Source organism: Balaenoptera physalus, assembly GCF_965194825.1.
Source record: "Balaenoptera physalus genome assembly, chromosome: 13".
NCBI lineage: Eukaryota > Metazoa > Chordata > Mammalia > Artiodactyla > Balaenopteridae > Balaenoptera > Balaenoptera physalus.
The window spans coordinates 51442825-51462465 of NC_138892.1; the positions used below are offsets into that span (position 1 = coordinate 51442825).

The 19641-nt window shown below is 37.3% G+C and overlaps 1 protein-coding gene across 1 annotated transcript; it reads left to right on the forward strand.

Moving 5' to 3' along the window:
• The first annotated feature begins 754 nt into the window (after nt 1–754).
• TMBIM4 (transmembrane BAX inhibitor motif containing 4) lies at nt 755–19278 on the forward strand. Its single transcript, XM_082422912.1, has 7 exons — nt 755–935; nt 9091–9199; nt 10565–10670; nt 11924–11957; nt 14289–14406; nt 18434–18479; nt 19016–19278. Exons 1-7 carry the CDS (start codon nt 839–841, stop codon nt 19220–19222), a joined length of 717 nt encoding a protein of 238 aa, XP_082279038.1. The 5' UTR covers nt 755–838; the 3' UTR covers nt 19223–19278.
• Nucleotides 19279–19641: the final 363 nt, after the last annotated feature.

The window sequence follows — 19641 nt, forward strand, 5'->3', positions numbered from 1 at the left end:
TCTGTGTATATCTACACCTCATCTTTGTACTGGAATGACAGCAATACCATGAATATTCACTCTGATCCATCGTGTTTGCCACCATCATTTCTTTTATTAGTACAGCAACATCCCTTCTTCCCTGGCTGTGGTCATGACTCTACAATGTATTCTACATTTGGCAGACAGTGATCTGGCCTTTATCTATTCAGCCTCATACTTTGCCATCTGTGCCCTACTCAAACTGAGCTTTGCTCCCTGCTCCCCGCCGCTTTGCAGATGTTGGTCCCTTGAGAACCTACCTACATCACTCCACTCTTCCCTGGTTGGCTCCGACTTGTCTTCCAGGATTAAGCATTATCTCATTAAGAAAGCCTGGTTTATAGAAAGTGCTCAATAATTTTAGGGATTGTTATTATTAAAAATAGTGTAAATAAAATCAACTATACTTCAATAAAAATAATGTAATTAAGTGTCTCCCTAGTGTGATTATTGACAGAGTATATGAATGAGATGGGTATTTGTTGAAAGGAAGGATGAATGCGACTTCGCTTTTATCACTTTTAGCAACTGTCCAGGTCAGAAGATTTAAGAAGCTTGTGGAGGAAAATCTGAGAAAACCTTCACTTCAGATGACGCCGAGAATGTAACTCGTTTTCTCTCCCACCCTCATCTGAAGCCATCTCCTTTTTCTCAGCCTAACTGAAGTTTTGAGGCGAGATCATCGATTAGTTGGGGCTTGGCTCGGCCGCAGCCGCTCGGCTAGTTGGGGCTGGACCGCTTCCTCCGGAAGTGGCTTGGAGGCTGTTGTGCTGGCGTCGTCTCAGCTCGGAAAGGTAGTTGGGTGTGCCGTTCGGACATGGCGGACCCTGACCCTCGCTACCCCTGCTCCTCCATCGAGGACGACTTCAACTATGGCAGCTGCGTGGCCTCCGCCAACGTGCACATCCGAATGGGTACGTCGCCGGGCACGTCCCGGCCGCCCCTAGTCGGTCCCGCCGCGCCGCCGGCCTCTGAGGCGAGCATCCTCACCGGCCGGGCTCGGGGGAGAGCGCCGGTGTCCTGGGGTTCAGAGGGCAGCCTTTCCTTCTCCTGCCGGCCCCGCCGGCTCGGAGGAAGAGCGTTCTCCCTCCGCGGGGGCTCAGAGGGAGAGGAGGTGGTCCCCCAGCTGTGCGCTCAGAAACCTGAACCCATCGTGCCTTAAATCCTGTCTTCGGTGGAGAAGGGGAGAGTTGAAAACCTCAGTAGCCTGAATGTGGCATCTTTCAGTTAAGAGAAACCTGGAGTTATTTTTTCGGTTAAAATAAGTTTATTATGTGATCATCGTGACGTACCCGTGAATGGAGTTATCTGCTTGGATGTTTTTGGTTTAGGGGGTGTGAACTTGTTTCCAGGTTCCATGTCCTTGTCTTCTTTGCTGGATTGTAAGAACTGTGAGGGCAGGGACCGTATCTATCTTGTTTACTGTTTTCTCTCTGCAGGACGTAAAACTCAACATAGGTGTGAGTATTGTTGAGGCACTTGCTGGGAATGGAAGTGTCCTAGGTCAGTCAAAATGCCATGTTAGTTATAAGTTATTATGTAATATCCAGCGGGTAGAAATTATTTTGAATTTAAAATGCTCAGCTTCATGTAAGTGGAATTCATTGTCCGCTCTAGTTCAGCCAATTGATCACAGAAGCTGCAGCAGATTTTCATCCTATCCGGCAGCTGGAACTTGTTCTGGGAGAGGACTTATGAAGCGCTCACGCGCTAAGAATCTTGATCTGTGTTTCTGGAAGTGAATTTTGGAACTATTTTGGCAATAGAACTCAGTTTTTTTAATAAAAAAAATTTTAAATTGTGGTAGAATACATACAGCATTAAAAATTTAGCATCTTAACCATTTTTAAGTGTACAGGTCAGTGTGTAGTGTTAAATATATTCACATTGTTATGCAACTAATCACTAGAACTTTTTCATCTTGCAAAACTGGAGCTCTGTACCCATCAAACAACTTGCCACTTTCCCCTCTCCCGAGCCCCACCACTCTACTTTTTTGTTTTATGAATTTGACCACTCTAGATAACTTCATATGAGTGGACTCATACAGTATTTGTCTTTTTGTGACTAGTATATTTCAATTAGCATATTTTCAGGGTGTGTTCATTTTATAGCATGCGTCAGAGTTTCCTTTTTAAGGCTGAATGATTTTCCATTGTATTATTTGTATATGAGGAAAGTACAATTTTCTATTGTATTACTTCTATTATTGCACCCTCACCAACACTGAGATCATCAAACTTTTTAGTATCTGGCAATCTGGTAGATCAGGGGTTGGCAAACATTTTCTACAAAGGGCCAAATGGTAAATATTTTCAGCTTTGTGGGTTCTAAGGACACTGTGGCACAGCTCTGCCATCGTGGTGCAAGAGCAGCTATAGAGGACACACACGTGACAGTGTGACTGTGCCCAGTAACGCCTACAAGGTCAGGTGATGTGCTGGGTTTGTCCCTTAGCTGTAGTTTACTGACTCTTGTTGTGGGTACAACATGTTATCTTATTTTAATCTACATTTCTTTAGGTGAGTGAAGGTGAGCATTTTTCTTTGTTTACGCAACTTTATTGGGCTCCCTACCAATATTAGGGATATAGAAGTAACCAGATAATATTTCAGTTCTCTAGAGTTGTTATTTGGGTGGAGGAGTAGGGGAGATAGACCCTAAAGAGTCAAGCAAACAAACAGACTACTAACAGTGCTAAGTTCCCTGAAGAAAAGAAACAGTGATGGAGTAGACACTAGGGTCTAGAATAGCAGCAATTTTAGTTCAGGAACGGCCAGGAAAAGAACTCTTAAAGGAGATGGCAGTTGTGTTGTATTGGAAGGAGCTAGCCAGGTGTATTAGTTATCTATTGCTTTATTAAAAATTACCCCAAATTTTAGACACTTAAAACAACACATAGTTATTACCTCACACAGTTTCTGAGAGTCAAGAATCTGGGAGAGGTTTAGCTAGGTGGCTCTGGTGCAGGGTGTCTCGAGAGTCCACCCAAGCTGTGGGCTGGGGCTGCAATCAGCTAGGGCTTGACCGGTCTGGAGGATCCGCTTCCTGGAAACCTCATTCATGCAGATGTTGACAGAGGCCTTAGTTCTTTGCCACATGACCTTTCCATAGACTGCATGAGTGTCATGGGCATGGTGGCTGGCTTCCTCAAGAGCAAGCAATCCGTGAGAGACCATCGAGGAAGCTACAGTGTCTTTTATGACCTAGTCATGGCAGTCCCACACACCATCACATCTTCCTTATTGTATTTATTAGAAGCAAGTTCCTAAGTCCAGTCCACATTCAAGGGGAGGGTATTTAGGCTCACCTTTTGAAGATGTGTCAAAGAACTTACAGGCATATTTATTTCCCTCTGGCTACAAATTATTTTTCTTTCTTCCACATGCAAGCTAAGACCCTCCAAAAGTCTTATCCTATCATAACATCAGCTCAAAGTTCAGAATCTTGTCATCTAAAGGTATGGATGAGGCTCCTTGGGTATGGTTCCTTAAGTATAGCTCCTCTGAGTACATTTCCTCTCAGACTCTGCGGAACTAAAGAATTTTTTAATTACCTGTATCCACACACCCAACATCCAAAGGTAAGATAAGCATAATTTGGTGGTATTTTTGCCAATAAAATTCTTCAAAAAACTTTGTGGGTCTCCTGTGATTCTTACTGAGGTTCACTCCATTAAATAAAAGCCACACCCAAATGTCTTAGAGTGAGTTTTGGCTGAGACTGATGAGTGACTATTTCCTCAAGCCTCTCAGAAGCCCTATTGTTTGAATGATTTTTTCTGAAGTACAATGTTGCATATTTGTGAGGTTCGTTTTGTTTTCTTTTCTTTTTGGCCGCGCCACACGGCATGCGGGATCTTAGTTCCCTGACCAGGGCTGGAACTCGTGCGCCCTGCAGTGGAAGCAGAGTCTTAACCACTGGACCGCCAGGGAAGTCCCTTTGTGAGGTTCTAACAAAGGATTTTATAATCACATGCTGTGTCATCTCTTGCATTTTAGTATGAGCAGCGAGAAGGCAGCAAGTGCATGCTCTGTCTGGAAATCTCCTTACTTTGATCACCACTTCATTAGGCACATCTTCTACTTTCCATGTTCCCACAGGTGACAGTGTTGCTAAATTTTTTGCCAGTACATAACAAGGATTCCGTTTCCTCCAGTTTCCATAAGATTTTCCTCTCTTTAAGTCTTTACCCACAGCCTCCGTAAAGGCGTCATCCTTCTATAGTTTCTTCAAGGCTCTTTGAGCTTTCACCGCAAAGACCTACCCACTTCTACCCACTACCTGGTTCCAAAGCCTCTTCCATATTTGAGGTTTTTGGTACAGCAGCATCCCACTTCCAGGTACCAAAATCTGTATTAGTCTTTATTGCTGTGTAACAAATTACCACAAAACTTAGTGGCTTGAATAAATGTTTATTATCAGTTTCTAGGAGCCAGGGAGCTGAGAGATTCTAGCTCAGGATTTGTCACAGGTGTAGTCAGGATGCTGGCTGAGGCTGCAGTCATCTGAAGTCCTGACTGGTGGTGAAGGATGCGCTTGTAGGAAGGCTCACTCACATCACTGTTAGCAGAAGGCTTCAGTTTCTCACTGGCTGTTGGCAGGAGACCTCACTTTCTCATGGATCTTTCCAGAAGGCTGCTTGAGATTCCTCACAGCATTGGCAGCTGGCTTCTCCTACAGTGTTCATTCTCAGTGGGGACAGTATTGCCTCCAAGAGGGTGAAAATTGGTTCCTGAGGTGGAGAGCAAAAAATCTCAGGTATTTCAATGGCTTGTAGCCTTCCAAAGAGTTGTGATACATAAACATATGTACAGTATATTTGTGGCATTAAATTTTTTTTTTTTAATTTGGCCACGCCACGTGGCTTTTGGGATCCTAGTTCCCCGACCAGGGATTGAACCTGGGCCCTCAGCAGTGAAAGTGTGGAGCCCTAACCACTGGACCGCCAGGGAAGTCCCTGTGGCATTAAAATTTTATTGGAGGTCTATTAGGATAAAAACGTTCAGAAGGCTTCTTAGATGGGCAATGACAAAAAAAAGGTTGATAAACGCTGCTCTAGAGCAAGTGATCTAAGAAAGAGCAAGTAGGTATAGCCATATTGCCTTAAAAATTTTTTTATTGAGGTATAGTTGACAGGTGTTGCCTTTTATGACTTAGAAATAATACACACTGCCGCTTCTGCCTTATTCTTTTTGTTAGAAGTGAGTCACTTGAAGGGAGTGTCAAAAGTTAAACCATCATTTCATGTAAAGAATGATAAGGGCATTTCAGGCAGAGGAAACAGCAAGGGCAAAGGCCCAGAAGCAGGAAGGATTTGGCATGTTTGGGGAACAGAAAGGTGGCTAGTGAGGGTAATACATGGTGAGGAAAAGGAAGAGTAGTATGAGATGAGGTTAGAGACGTTCCATATCATGTAGGGCCTGTAGGCCTCATAGAATCTTCAAAGTTTTATTCTAAGTTTAAGGGAAACCATTAAAAGTAGTTAAGCAGGGAGTCACGTGATACGGATTACTTTACAAAAAGATTGCTGACAGCTGTGGAGAATGGGTTGGGACTACAGGTGGGACCAGTGAAAGCGTAGAGCCCAATTAGAAGGCTGCTCTAACAGTCCAGGTGAGAGATCATAAGACTGGAGAGGCTGCAGAGGAGACCAAAGAGGTGGTCGACTTTGCAGGTGGAAGCTATGGTAGTTGATGGGTTGGGAAAAGGGAGGGGAATGAGAGATGACTCCTACATTTTTGGCTTGGGGGATGTTGGTGCTGGTTACAGATTGGGTAGAAATGAAGAGTTCGTGGTTTAGCCTGTTAAGTTTGAGTAGAAAGGGGAGAAGTAGAAGGGGAGAAATTAGGACTCAAAAAAAAAAAAAGAAAAAAATTGAAAGATTGCTGTTTGGCTTGTTTTCTTTTCATATCAGATCTTCTATTTTTCCCTGTGAGCTGCGTATGTATATCTTTTGCCACTTTTTATGTTAGTTATTCAAAATGGGTGTCAGGTGTTACTTTTTGTGAGATTTGATTTAAGTTCTCGTTTTTGAAGAGTATAGAAAAGCTGTGATCTAGAGTATCTGCATAAGGATTATTTTTATGATGAATTTATTGGCTTAGCATAGGTTTCTTTTTTTTTTTTTGATTTATTTTATTTTTGGCTGCATTGGGTCTTCATTGCTGCGTGTGGGCTTTCTCTAGTTGCGGCGAGCGGGGGCTACTCTTCGTTGCGGTGCGTGGGCTTCTCGTTGCGGTGGCTTCTCTTGTTGCGGACCACGGGCTCTAGGTGCACGGGCTTCAGTAGTTGTGGCTCGCGGGCCCTAGAGCGCAGGCTCAGTAGTTGTGGCGCACGGGCTTAGTTGCTCCGCGGCATGTGGGATCTTCCCGGACCAGGGCTTGAACCCGTGTCCCCTGCATTGGCAGGTGGATGGATTCTTAACCACTGCGCCACCAGTGAAACCCCCTGCATAGGTTTCTTTAAAATGTTTTTCTATTACAAAAGTAATAAATATTTATTGGTGATATATTAAAAAAACACAGATTAACAAAGACCAGTTGAACATGGAAATCACCTTCAGTCATACTGCCCAAAGAAAACCATTATTAACACCTTCACTTGTATTCTTTCAGTCTTTTATCACATATGCACTTGTGCACAAGCACATATATAAATAAACATTAAACACACTGTTTTGACTGTAGAACAGGTCCATAAAATGTTAAGGATTAACATTGACTTTCACTGCTTAACTGAGAATATATATTATGTGCAATGGATTTGAGTTACATAAGGTACATTGTAGGGTATCAAAAGTAAAGAATATGATTTTTTTACAGTCCAGAAAATCCCTTGGGGGAGTAATGGTTTGACCTTTGGTTTAGAATTAAATTTGCGGAAACATAGCCCAGATAACATTGTCTATGGTAGATTCTTTGCTTTTGTGAAAAAGGCGGAAACGACTTCCCAAAGCTTGCAGACATCAGGGCCTTTTTAAGAAAGTAAGTTGTAGATTGGTTGTGGAAATGAACACTATTTATCTCCTTTTTGTTCAAGATTACCTCTGCCAAAGTAGGACTGATTCTCACTGTGAATCCGTGACTGATTCTCACTGTGACTGTGAGTCACTGGTTACGATATACGTTCATTAAAACCTGTTTAAGACATGAGGAAAAACTCACTGTATGTTTTGGAAAGGGTGCCAGAAGGAAACACTGATTAAGATTTAATTGCAGGGCCTTTAAGAATTAAATCTTTAGTATTTATGAAAATTCCCTTATTCTTTTTTTTTTAAAATTAATTAATTAATTAATTTTTGGCTGTGTTGGGTCTTCGCTTCTCTGTGAGGGCTTTCTCTAGTTGTGGCAAGTGGGGGCCACTCTTCATCGCGGTGCGCGGGCCTCTCACTATCGCGGCCTCTCTTGTTGTGGAGCACAGGCTCCAGACGCGCAGGCTCAGTAGTTGTTGCTCACAGGCCCAGTCGCTCTGCAGCATGTGGGATCTTCCCAGACCAGGGCTCGAACCCGTGTCCCCTGCATTGGCAGGCGGATTCTCAACCACTGCGCCACCAGGGAAGCCCCCCTTATTCTTATAAAATATTTATTACTCGATATTTGGCAGACATGCCGTCAAAGCACTTCATCATTCCTTGAAGAACCAGGTCTTTGGTAGGAATTTATTTTCAAAGAGAACATTTATCATATTCGCCTTGTCATGAGAGTCAAGAGACAATATCACATCTTTTGTTGGGTAAAAGTCATTCAGTAGTGTTTTTCTTGCCTAAGAACAATGCTCTGTAGAAGTTATGTGGCTCCATTATTGTTTCAGAATAAGACCTTTTCCCTGACTGGAATTAATTCCCTCACTTTTCATTAATTCAATATAAGTTTATTTAAAAGCAAATAAAATTTAATGAGTACTTATTCTGTGCCAACTCCTTGGCTGGGTGCTAGGAGTATAAAAATGAATATTATTATCCTATTATTAGGGAGCTTTTTAGTCTTTATAGTCTAATAGTGAAAGACAAGTAGACTTATCACTATAAAATAAAGTGACTAGAAGTATATTTAGGGTCCCTTGGGAACATGAGGAGGAACATTTAATTCAGACTGGGGAACTGAGAAAGGCTGAATTTTTTTTTTTAAACATTTATTATTTATTTGTTTGGCTGCGTCGGGTCTTAGTTGCGGCCTGCGGGATCTTTTAGTTGTGGCATGCAGGCTCTTAATTGTGGCATGCCAGATCTAGTTCCCTGACCAGGGATCGAACCCAGGCCCCCTGCAGTGGAAGTGCCGAGTCTTAACCAATGGACCAGTAGGGAAGTCCCGAGAAAGGGAGAATCTTGAAAGATGATTAGCAGTTTGTTAAGGAGAGGTGGGAACTGTTGTTAATGTTTTATTTCTGAAGCTGGTGGTGAATTGGGTGTTCACTGTATCATTTATGACATCTGTAGCTCAGAAGACCTTAATAAGTATTTTTAGATCATTAGGCCTTGGAGTTGATATATGGATGTCGGTAATATTTTGAAAGTAAGAATTTCTTATATAGAAACTAGAGGTAAAGGTACTAGAAGTGAGAAATAAAAATAGGTGAGTGAAAGTAAGTTTAAATATTTTTTGCCTTTTATGGAGAATTTCATTTTGGGGAAACATTTGTATTGCTTGGAAATTAAGATTTCTCTTTTAATTTTATATCTAACCATATGCTTTCTATTCCTGCTTCTCAGTTTCAACATAGGAAGTTCTTTAAAATGTTCTGTTTTTAATCTTTTGCTTTGTTGTATGTTTTACAAATATGCATTTAATGTTTTCTTTTTATTTTGATGAAAACATTTGTATTCTGGGCCATTAACTTAATTTTTTTTAAGCTCATGCTTCCTGTAGGATAGTTATCACTTAATATTTTTGATATTTTGGGAGGTGTTTTTGTTTTTGTTTTTAGTTTTAGTTACAGATTGCATTATTTGGATTAAGATTTAAAAAAGAATTCATATAACAATTTAATGTTTCTAAGAAGAAATTTGATCTTGCTGTTCTCTGATAAATGCTTAAGAAAATAGTCATGTGTAACTTTTTTCTCTTTCAGCCTTTCTAAGAAAAGTCTACAGCATCCTTTCTCTGCAAGTTCTCTTAACTACAGTGACATCCACGTTTTTTTTATACTTTGATTCTATACGGACATTTGTTCACGAAAGGTAAGGTAATGACATGGTTCTGAATCATTTTCAGCCGTTGCATATCACTGAAAGGGCATAATATGAGCAGTTAGGGTTTTTTTTCTATTAACTTTTAAGGTTAGAATGTAAAAAAGGTTCATTATTAACTCTTGTAAATAAGTTTTGATAAGGAAAATGTTCTACAATGTGGTATTTACCTCTAAACTTTTTAGCTTAATTTCATAGGGTTAAATCCTCATCTCCTGGAATAGTATTAAGAATTTTTAACTGTGTATGCAGTTTTTTTAAGTCTTAGTTTTTTGTGTGTTTATTAGACTTATGCCCTGTCCCCGAAGCCCAAGACAGTGCTTGAAAAGTAAAGGTACTTAAAAAAAGTTTAACTTACCTTAGTGTTGGTTCACAGCTAGGAAAATTTCACTGAAAAGTTTTCAAAGGAGTTCCATATGATTCATCCCTAATTTGTTTAAGATCTGACCTCCAAAATAATTATTTCCACGGCTAAAAGTAATACAGGTTCTTTATATTAAAGGAAAGGAAAAGTAGAGAATGAATATTTTCTTAGAAGTCGATAATTTCTATTCTCCCTTTACGAAAGGGGAATCTTGAACTATTAGTCTGCTATTTGGAGTAAAGTTCTTTAATTTAAATTACAGCTATATAGTAAATACCCTAAAAAAAGTAGTTAGGTATAAAATTGGTTTATTATTTAATAGTTTTTATGTATTGTATTTTAGTTTAAAAAAGCAGTATGCTAATTGCAAAAATTATTCAAGTATGTTAGAAGTTCATGAAGTAAAAAGGCTAAGTCTTCCCCATTCATTGTGGGGAAGATTCTTCTTTTTGTTTTTTTAAAATTAATTTATTTTTGGCTGCATTGGGTCTTTGTTGCTGCTCACGGACTTTCTCTAGTTGCGACGCATGGGGGCTACTCTTTGTTGCAGTGTGTGGGCTTCTCATTGCAGTGGCTTCTCTTGTGGAGCCTGTGGGCTTCAGTAATTGTGGCACGTGGGCTCAGTAGTTGTGGCTCACAGGCTCTAGAGCGCAGGCTCAGTAGTTGTGGTGCACGGGCTTATTGCTCTGAGGCATGTGGGATCTTCCTGGACCAGGGCTCGAACCCGTGTCCCCTGCATTGGCAGGCGGATTCTTAACCACTGCGCCACCAGGGACGTCCCTGTGGGGAAGATTCTTTGTCTTCCTGCTCCTCCCCATCTCACTGTCCTCAAATTTTCCCCATGGATAAATAATTTCTTTTGACAGTTTGGTGTAGATCCTTTCAGATTTTTTTTTTCCTGTACTTTCACAAATACATAGACAAATTTTATTAAATTGCATAAAACTATAGTATTTTTTAACTTGAGAATGATTTAATTTTTTGTCTTTCAGTCCTGCCTTAATTTTGGTGTGTGCCCTTGGATCTTTGGGTTTGATTTTCGCCTTGACTTTAAACAGACATAAGCATCCCCTTAACCTGTACCTGCTTTTTGGATTTGTGAGTACTTTGGCAATATCTGTTCCTTTAACATTTATTCCTGAGTTTTAAATTTATTTATTTAATTGAATGCATATACATATGTTACAGTAACAGAACAAAATTAATGAGTTTTTTAAAAAAATTCAAGGCTTTACCTTTATGATAATCTTCTATCAGATAAAATCTAACTAGAGTAAGCATGTAAAACAAAGATATGTAATTAAGGGGAAAGAGAAGCTAGAGGATGAAGCTCAATATCCCTAACTCTTATTTAGGATATGGGTTTAGCTACTTTTGACATGGCTTAAACAATGACAAAATAACAATGGCTTAAACAAGGTGGTTTACTTCTCTTTCATATAAAAATCTGAGTGACTGTTTAGGGAACTTCTCAGGGGCCCATTCATCTGCTATGGTTCAGACATTTCTAAAGTGTTGCATGGTATAAGATAGCTCACCACCATATCTACATTCTATCCATTTATTTAAAAAAATGAAGAGAGAAAGGAGAGAGCAAGCCTTTTTGCTTTTTGAAGTTGTATGCCTCTCTGCTCACATTCTGTTGACTAGAATATAGTCTTGTGACCAGATCTAGCTGCAAGGGAGGCTGAAAAATGTAATGATTAATCTGAACAGTTGTGTGTTGAAGCAAAAATTCTGTTACTAAGGAAGAAAGAAAAAAAAGAATATTCAGAGACAGTTTCAAGACTCTGCCACACCAAAGTACTACTTAAATATTTTATTCTTCCTGTGTTTGTTTGTGTGAGGTAGTGAGGTTTTTATAAATGTGCATATGATTTGCAGTTTCATTTTTATTTACATTGTAGTAAGTGAGAAAAATAGAATTTTCTGTATTACTTTTAGAATCTTCCTGTTACAGATATGAAAAATCTAGTTGAGTTCAAGGAGTAATGGGATCACAGTTAGAATCTAAATATTCTCACAGGAGTTCCCTGGCGATCCAGTGGTTAGGACTTGGTGTTTTCACTGCCGTGGCCTGGGTTCAGTCCCTGGTCAGGGAACTAAGATCCTGCAAGCTGTGCTGCACAGCCAAAAAAAAAAAGAATTCTGAATATTCTCACTTAATACATTGAGGTCTCATTTTCATTATGGTGGGCTTATTATCTGTCCCATATACTTCACAAGGCTGCTCTGAAGCTAAAATGAGATCATGCATATGGAATCACATTGAACTCCTGGAAATTAGAACATGTACATAACATAGTATAAATTTTACATGCACCTATGTAATTTCAATTTCTTTTTCTTAGACACTGTTGGAAGCTCTGACTGTGGCCTTCGTTGGTAAGCCATAATTGTGCTTCCATATGTTACAGTAACTTTTTAATGTGGGTAAATGTTTTGGATAAAAATGTGTTTGGGGCTAAAGCTTACCATCATGGAATGTCATATTAAAAAATATGGCATAGGATGAAGAATTCCTAAAATATAAGCAAAAATTAAATGTTTATGTAGTTAACTGAGTTTAGAGGAAGTGGAAAAGAATTAGGAAAAGAATAGGAATAAGAACAATATTCATTTTGTTTATCCATTTGTGAAAATAAGACAACCATAGCTAATCTTTTCCCTTATTTAAAGGGAGCTTAGAAGAACTGATAACATGTTTGGAGCCATGTACTTTCATCACATAAGCTCAGTATCTCAAATTGTCTGCATTGAACTGTGCTTTATTATTATATCCTCATATTTTATCAAATGGCACTACAAGAAACTGTTCATTTCTGTTTTGTATTTTGTGTTAAATATATATTTAAAAGGAAGTATCTGTTATAGTTACTTGATGTACTCTATGTAATGCCTCAAGTAAAAAGTTTTGTGATTTATTAACAATAAAAATTCTGATTGACTCAAAATGATTAATCTAGCATACTAAAAAGATCAGAATTGACTATTACTCTCAATAACAGTAAATTGTTGATCCTTATTGTTAATATATTTATCTCTTCCTATTTTGTCATTACTGTTTTTAACTTTTTTATGCCAGTTTTATTGAATCTATTTTTTGGTAATTCATCTCTTTTATAAAAGAATCAGAATATAAATAAATAATAACAACAACTAAAAAAAATAGGATTGAAATTTCTCAGCATAGAAAGGAAGTATTATTAATATTTACTTATTATTAGTGTTATTATCTGTTAATGTTACTTACTATTAATGTTACTATCAAGTCCATCTCTGTCGTCTCTGGCTCCCACCATTTGTAAGGGATGTAGGAGAGAGATTTATTTCAGGGTTATTGGAATCCACCTAATCTTACACTGAAATTTCTAATGAGAAGCAAAAGTGATTTCATGGTTTACCTTTTCTTTGTTCATCTTCCTAACCCTGTAATGGCATAAGTAGAGAAAGTCCAATTAGTTAGCATTTAGGAATAGAAAGAACTGGATAATTAATCCCCCTCAAATTAAAAATTACTTAAATGGTTTTGGGTTCAAAGTACTTAATTTCCTTTAAGGAGGTTATAATTTAGTATTCTGTTAAAATGTTAAGCAGTTGTATTACAGTAGCCATAGTCAATCCAGATGGTCATTCTAAAACTTCAGAAGGGAATTCGATATATATTCAGTAAACCCCCAACAACGTACTCCAAGATAATGCAGATTTGGATATAAAGCAATTAGTGGTTGGCTTCTGTTCCCTATGGTGTTGGTAAATGGCAGACAGCCCCAGACAGCCCCAGTATTTTTCTTGCCTGGGAATTCCCAGCCAGCCACAGGACCCAGAACCATCCCTACTGATATATATATATATATATTTTTTTCAACTTTTTATTTTATATTGGAGTATAGTTGATTAACAATGTTGTGTTAGTTTCAGGTGTACAACAAAGTGATTCAGTTATAGATATACATGTATCTATTCTTTTTCAAATTCTTTTCCCAATTAGGTTGTTATAGAATATCCTATTGATATTTAAGCCAGAGTTGACAGTCACCACTGTCAACTATGGTGATAAACTGCAGTGGGGACAGAAATGGGTGAGAATCATTTCACCATATCCCCCAAACTCCTAAACCAACTAGCTGTGTGATATCTCTCTAGTCATTTCTTTAACTTCATAATAACGTGACCCCTTATGTTGTATATTTTGGAGCCTGTTTATTGCACTATGGGTGTGGTTTTACTGTACCAGTATTGAAGACTGAATAAAGAATCTTTCCATAATTGTTTTTATTAGCAAGTAGTACAGGACAAAATAAGGCATTTCTGTTATATGACAGAAAAAAAACTTTTTTTTTTACATCCTCCCATACACTAATATTTCTTTTTTTAAAAAATTGAAGTATAGTTGATTTATAAAATTTTATTAGTTTCAAGTGTACAAAGAAACCAATACTTTTTTTTTTTTAACATCTTTATTGGGGTATAATTGCTTTACAATGGTGTGTTAGTTTCTGCTTTATAACAAAGTGAATCAGCTATACATATACATATATCCCCATATCTCCTCCCTCTTGCGTCTCCCTCCCACCCTTCCTATCCCACCCCTCTGGGTGGTCACAAAGCACCGAGCTGATCTCCCTGTGCTATGTGGCTGCTTCCCACTAGAAAAAAACTTTTATATTGAGTATGTTTATATGTATTTTAAATCACTGTTTTGTAATTTTACAGTTACCTTCTATGACGTGTATATTGTTCTGCAAGCTTTTATACTGACTACTGCAGTATTTCTCGGTTTGACTGTATGTACTCTACAATCTAAGAGAGATTTCAGCAAATTTGGAGCAGGGTAAGTTATATATATCATGGTTATGATAGATAAGTATATTTAGTATTACCTAGTTTTGAGAGAAGTTCTATACTGTTAGCTTTGGATACTTTAAAAATGGAGGGTAATGAGAGGTCATCCCTTTGAGTACTAGGGCCAGGCCCTACTCTTCCAGAGCATGCTAGGAGATGGAAAGTGGCTTTGAGTCTTTTGCTTCCCCCGTATTGAAAGGGAAGTGAATGCGAAAAAATTTAAGCTTTCTGGAGAGGCTAGGCTTGCATGCTTTATAAATGGTATGAAATTTACCTAAATTATTTAGATCTTTGTCTTAGCATAAATGTTACCAAATGTTACCATCTACATCTTTGTGGCAAAAGCAAGGTAATTGTGACCCAGGAGTCTGCATGAACTTTAAAATCTTTTTGATCCATCTAAATTAACCTGTATCATTCTTCAAACTAATTAATATAGGGAATGATCCTTTTTATACTAGGATAATGGTACTGTATCACCCTCACCTTGATAAGAATGCATAGACTCTTTCCTCAGTTCACAATGGCCTTCTGTTGGCACATAATCACTCAAACACTTTCTGTTCTTTTTCCGGTTACAACACTAAAAATTTACAAGTGGTCTAGTTTTACAAAACTTTCTTTCCTCCCCCTTTTTTTCTGGTAATCCAGATTACCAGAAGTCTCTATGGGGGTAAAATATAGTTGGTCAGCCAACACTGACAATTGTGCAGGATGCTTATAGTTGTATTAGAATGGAGTTTGATTTAGGGAGAGGCAACATTATTTTTCCTTTCCTGTCTTATATGTATGTTGGGGGGGGGATGTTTTTTATATATTTGTATGTTATATATGATTCATGCTGTATATGTAGTTTCTCTCTCTGCTTCTTCTTCCCATCCCAATCTCCATATGCACCCTTCCTCCCATCCACTCTACTATAGTCTCTAGAACTCCTTATATATCTTCCTTATATTTTAGCCTCTTCAGAATAAATTCTTTCTTCTTCCTTATCTCAGCTGAAAGTCGATTCCTCCCTGAGAACACTGCTCTCTAGCTGCTCATTCCCCCACACCCTACGTTGTTTGGGATGGGGGGTTAGTATTGAAAACTGCTTCTGTCCCCTAATGCTCCTTTCATTATTCCTCAGCCTGTTGGACATTCATTGCTTTAAGGTTTATGCTGTCTGGCTGTATGCTTCATACTCTTGCTCATTACTGTTACTCATTCCCTTTTTGGTCAAGCCTCCCTCATGCTTTAAAGATGTTAGCATCAAACTGCATTTTAGGCCCATCCATCACCTTGGCTTCTTGATATCTCTGGACCTCTTCTACTTCGGCAGCTTTCATCTTCCTGCCATGTCCACATCGTAGACATCACATCGTAGTGATTGTCGTCACTAGGGGTTGTTCCATTGCTGAAATCTTAAATATCAGTGTCTCATTTTCTTTCTTCACCTTCTGTCCTCTATTTCTTTCATTTCTTTACTCCCACAACACCTGTCTCCTATGCCTGTTCTTCAGCTACTGCTATTGCTGTTATAAACCACTCTTCATCTCAGACCTAAGAGTCGCATGTCTTCTACTTAACATCCATGAAATTCTGCCAGACTAACTTACTAGCTTACAAGTAGGTAAAATTTCAGTTGGTTTACAGTTCTTCATACCACCTTCCCCATACTCCTTGGTGCAGAAGCTTTGGAGTTTCCCTAGGGTTTAAGCATGAAAAAGCAGGTCCTGAGTCCTTTTCAATCCTGAAGGATCTATATGGTGAGGTGGCAAGATACATCAGTCTAACTTAAGTATACCAGATGTATCCAAGAAATTCTGTGGCCATTCCAGCAAGAAAACTGAGAGCTGGAATCTCACCATGCCCTTGATTCACCAAAGTGGATTATAATACTATGTATGTTTAATTTCTGATTTAATTCTTGTTAAAGAACATATTTTATATGACTTCAGTCTTTTGGCATTTATTGAGATTCATTTTATGATATCTTGGTAAATGTTCTTTGTGTACTAGAGGAGAATGTATATTTTGCTGTTGTTAGATGAGTGTTTAATAAATGTCAATTAGGTCAAGTAGCTTGATAGCATTATTCAGGTCTTCTGCAGGCTTACTAATTTTCTGCCTGCTTATTCTATCAGTTAATTTGAAAGTGATGTTGAAATCTCCAACTACAAGTATGGCTTGGTTTGTTTCTCCTATTAGTTCTGTAAGTTTTGCTTCATGTTATTTGAAGCTCTGTTTTTATATGCATAAATATTCAGGATTGTATGTCCTCTTGATGATCCCCTTATCATCATGAAGGGGTTATCTCTGGTAATATTCTTGCCCTAAAATCTACTTTGTTAAGATAGCCACCCCAGCTTTCTATTGATTGTGTTAGCATGGCATATCTTTTTCCATCCTTTTATATTTAGCTTATTTGTGTCTTTAGAGTTAAAATCGTTTTCTCGCAGGCAGCATATGATTGGATCTTACTTTTTGTCAAATCTGATCATCTCTGCTATTAATTGGCTTGTTTAGACCATTTATATTTAATGTGATTATTGATATGGTTGGACTTAAGCCTACTCTGTTGCCACTTGTTTTCTTTCTGTTTGTCCTATGTATTCTTTGTTACTTTGTTTCTTTTCTCTTTTTCTTTTGGATTATTTAATTTCATTTATCTCCTTTATTAGTTATTAGCTGTAGTTCTTTTAAATAGAGCTTGCTCTAGGTTTTACAGTACACATCTTTAAATCATCATAGTCTGCCTTCAAGAATATACCATTTCATGCACAGTATACTTAGGTTGCTTCTCTTCTACCTTTGTGCTGTTGTTGCCATAACTTAGTTCCACATATGTTATAAACCTCATGATACATTATTATTATTATTTTTGCTCTTTTATTTTTAAATCTTTGATTTAAAATATAGACAAAGCCTTTTATGTTCACCCTCATATTTACTGTTTCTGTTCTCCATTTCTTTGTGTAGATCCAAATTTCCGTCTAATATTTTGCTGTCTGAGGAATTTCCTTTTAACGTTTCTTATAGTGCTGGTCTGTTGGTGTCAGCTTTTGTGTGTCTGCAAAAAAATCTTCATTTTACTTCTGTTTTTGAGAGTAATTTTTGCTGGTGCAGAATTCTAGGTTTACTTTCAATACTCTAAAGATGTCACTCCACTGTATTCTGGCTTGTGTAGTTCTGACAAGAAGTCTGCTTTTTTATCTTTGTGCCTCTGTACATATGTCTTTTATCCCCTAGCTACCTTTAACATTTTCTTCGTAATTTTCAGTAATATGATTAACATTTTCAGTAATCTGATTATGATATTCCTTGGTGTGTTTTTGTCATGTTTCTTCTGCTTCTTGGATCTGTCAGTGTAAAGTTTTAATCAAATTTGGAACATTTTTGGCCATTATTTCTTCAAACATTTTTATGTTCCCCTTCTTTCTCCTCTCTGTTGAGACTCCAACTACATATTTGCTAAGCTTCTTGATGTTGTCCCACAGTTCACTGGTGCTCTGTTCATTTTTTTTTTCTAGTCTTTTTTTTCTCTGATTCATTCTGGTTAGTGTCTGTTGCTGTTTTCAAGTTCAATAATCTTCTTCAGTGTCTAAACTGTTGTTAATCCCAATCACTCTAATGGATATGCATGTTCACAGAATAATTTGTTATTGTTATTTGTTTAAAAATGCAATTTTGTTTCATTTGTTCATTTATAGATTTTCTAGAAGTTTTATAGCTCTCGAATTAAAATACTTATAATGATTTTTAGCTTATATCAATATTTATGTTCCAATTGAAAACTTTAAAAATGATACTCTTAACTAGTTTTGTACACCATAAAAACAAATGTGGAATAGATACCTGTTCTTTCCATTTCTGGGTGTTCTACACTATTCATTGTACAGTAAAGAATTCTTACATTTCAATTATTCTTTGGCAAATATCAGGATGGATTTATTTCTTCAGAAAATGTTGAATGGGTTTACAAAGTTTTTTGGTTAGGAACAGTATTCTAAATTATTAATATTTTGTTTTTATAGACTATTTGCTACTTTGTGGATTTTGTGCTTGTCAGGAATCTTGAAGGTAAGTTGTTTTAGGATGGTAACTTGAAATATAAATAATCTCAAAAAGCTATAAGAAGCATCTTATGGTCAGACACTTGGTTATAATTATCTGGGAACATTTGTATGTAGAATGATTTTTAAATGACATTTTAAAAAATCAAGGTCTTATGCCAATATTATTGATTGAAAGGAAGATGAATGAACAAATGAGTTAAATTACATAGAAAGAGGCCCTCACTTGTAATTGCTAACCTTCAAGTGGCACATGTAATTCTGAATAAGAAATATATTTTAAATTATTTATATTCGGAATGCTACTGTTCAAAGTCAGGTGGGTAATTTAATAAAAGGAGGATATCCATTGGTTTATCCATTCACCCTTTCATACAACAGTAGTGGACCTGCCTTGCCTTTTTCTACTTTTAACATTTGTATTCAAAGTTGTACAGAATTATTAAATACGTATGTAGAATATGTAACTTAAGAGCAAGTAACTTAAGTATTCTTAATGCTGTTTTTAAATATAAAATTATTATTTTAATCTCTTGCCTATAGTTATTTTTTTACAGTGAGACAGTGGAATTGGTCTTGGCTGCTATAGGAGCCCTTCTTTTCTGTGGATTCATCATCTATGACACACACTCCTTGATGCATAGGCTGTCACCTGAAGAGTATGTACTAGCTGCCATCAGCCTCTACTTGGATATCATCAATCTATTCTTGCACCTGTTGCGGGTTTTGGAAGCAGTTAATAAAAAGTGATTGAAAGCAGTATATAGAAACTGATTCATTAAGTAATAAAGTTTGAGATATAACTAACTATTAAATACTTTTAAGATTTTATTTGTATGCCATGTACTATATTATAAAGTATAAATCGCCTTTTACTAGGAGATTTTAATCTTATTTAGAAAGGAAAAAGTATAAAAGATAAATTGCAGAGAATTATTCAGTATTATAATAAAATTATATTAAAATGTTAATGACATTTCATTATAAAATGATATATTAAAAATTAAAATTCTGCTTGACATATTTTGACATAAAATTTAATTTATTATTATTAGTTTTTTAAAGTATAGGTTTCACTTAAAAATTATAGCAGTATACCAGTGACCAATGAAACTGGTAAATTCCTGACTGCATTAGTTGGCTAGGGTGTCATAACAAAGTACCAAAGC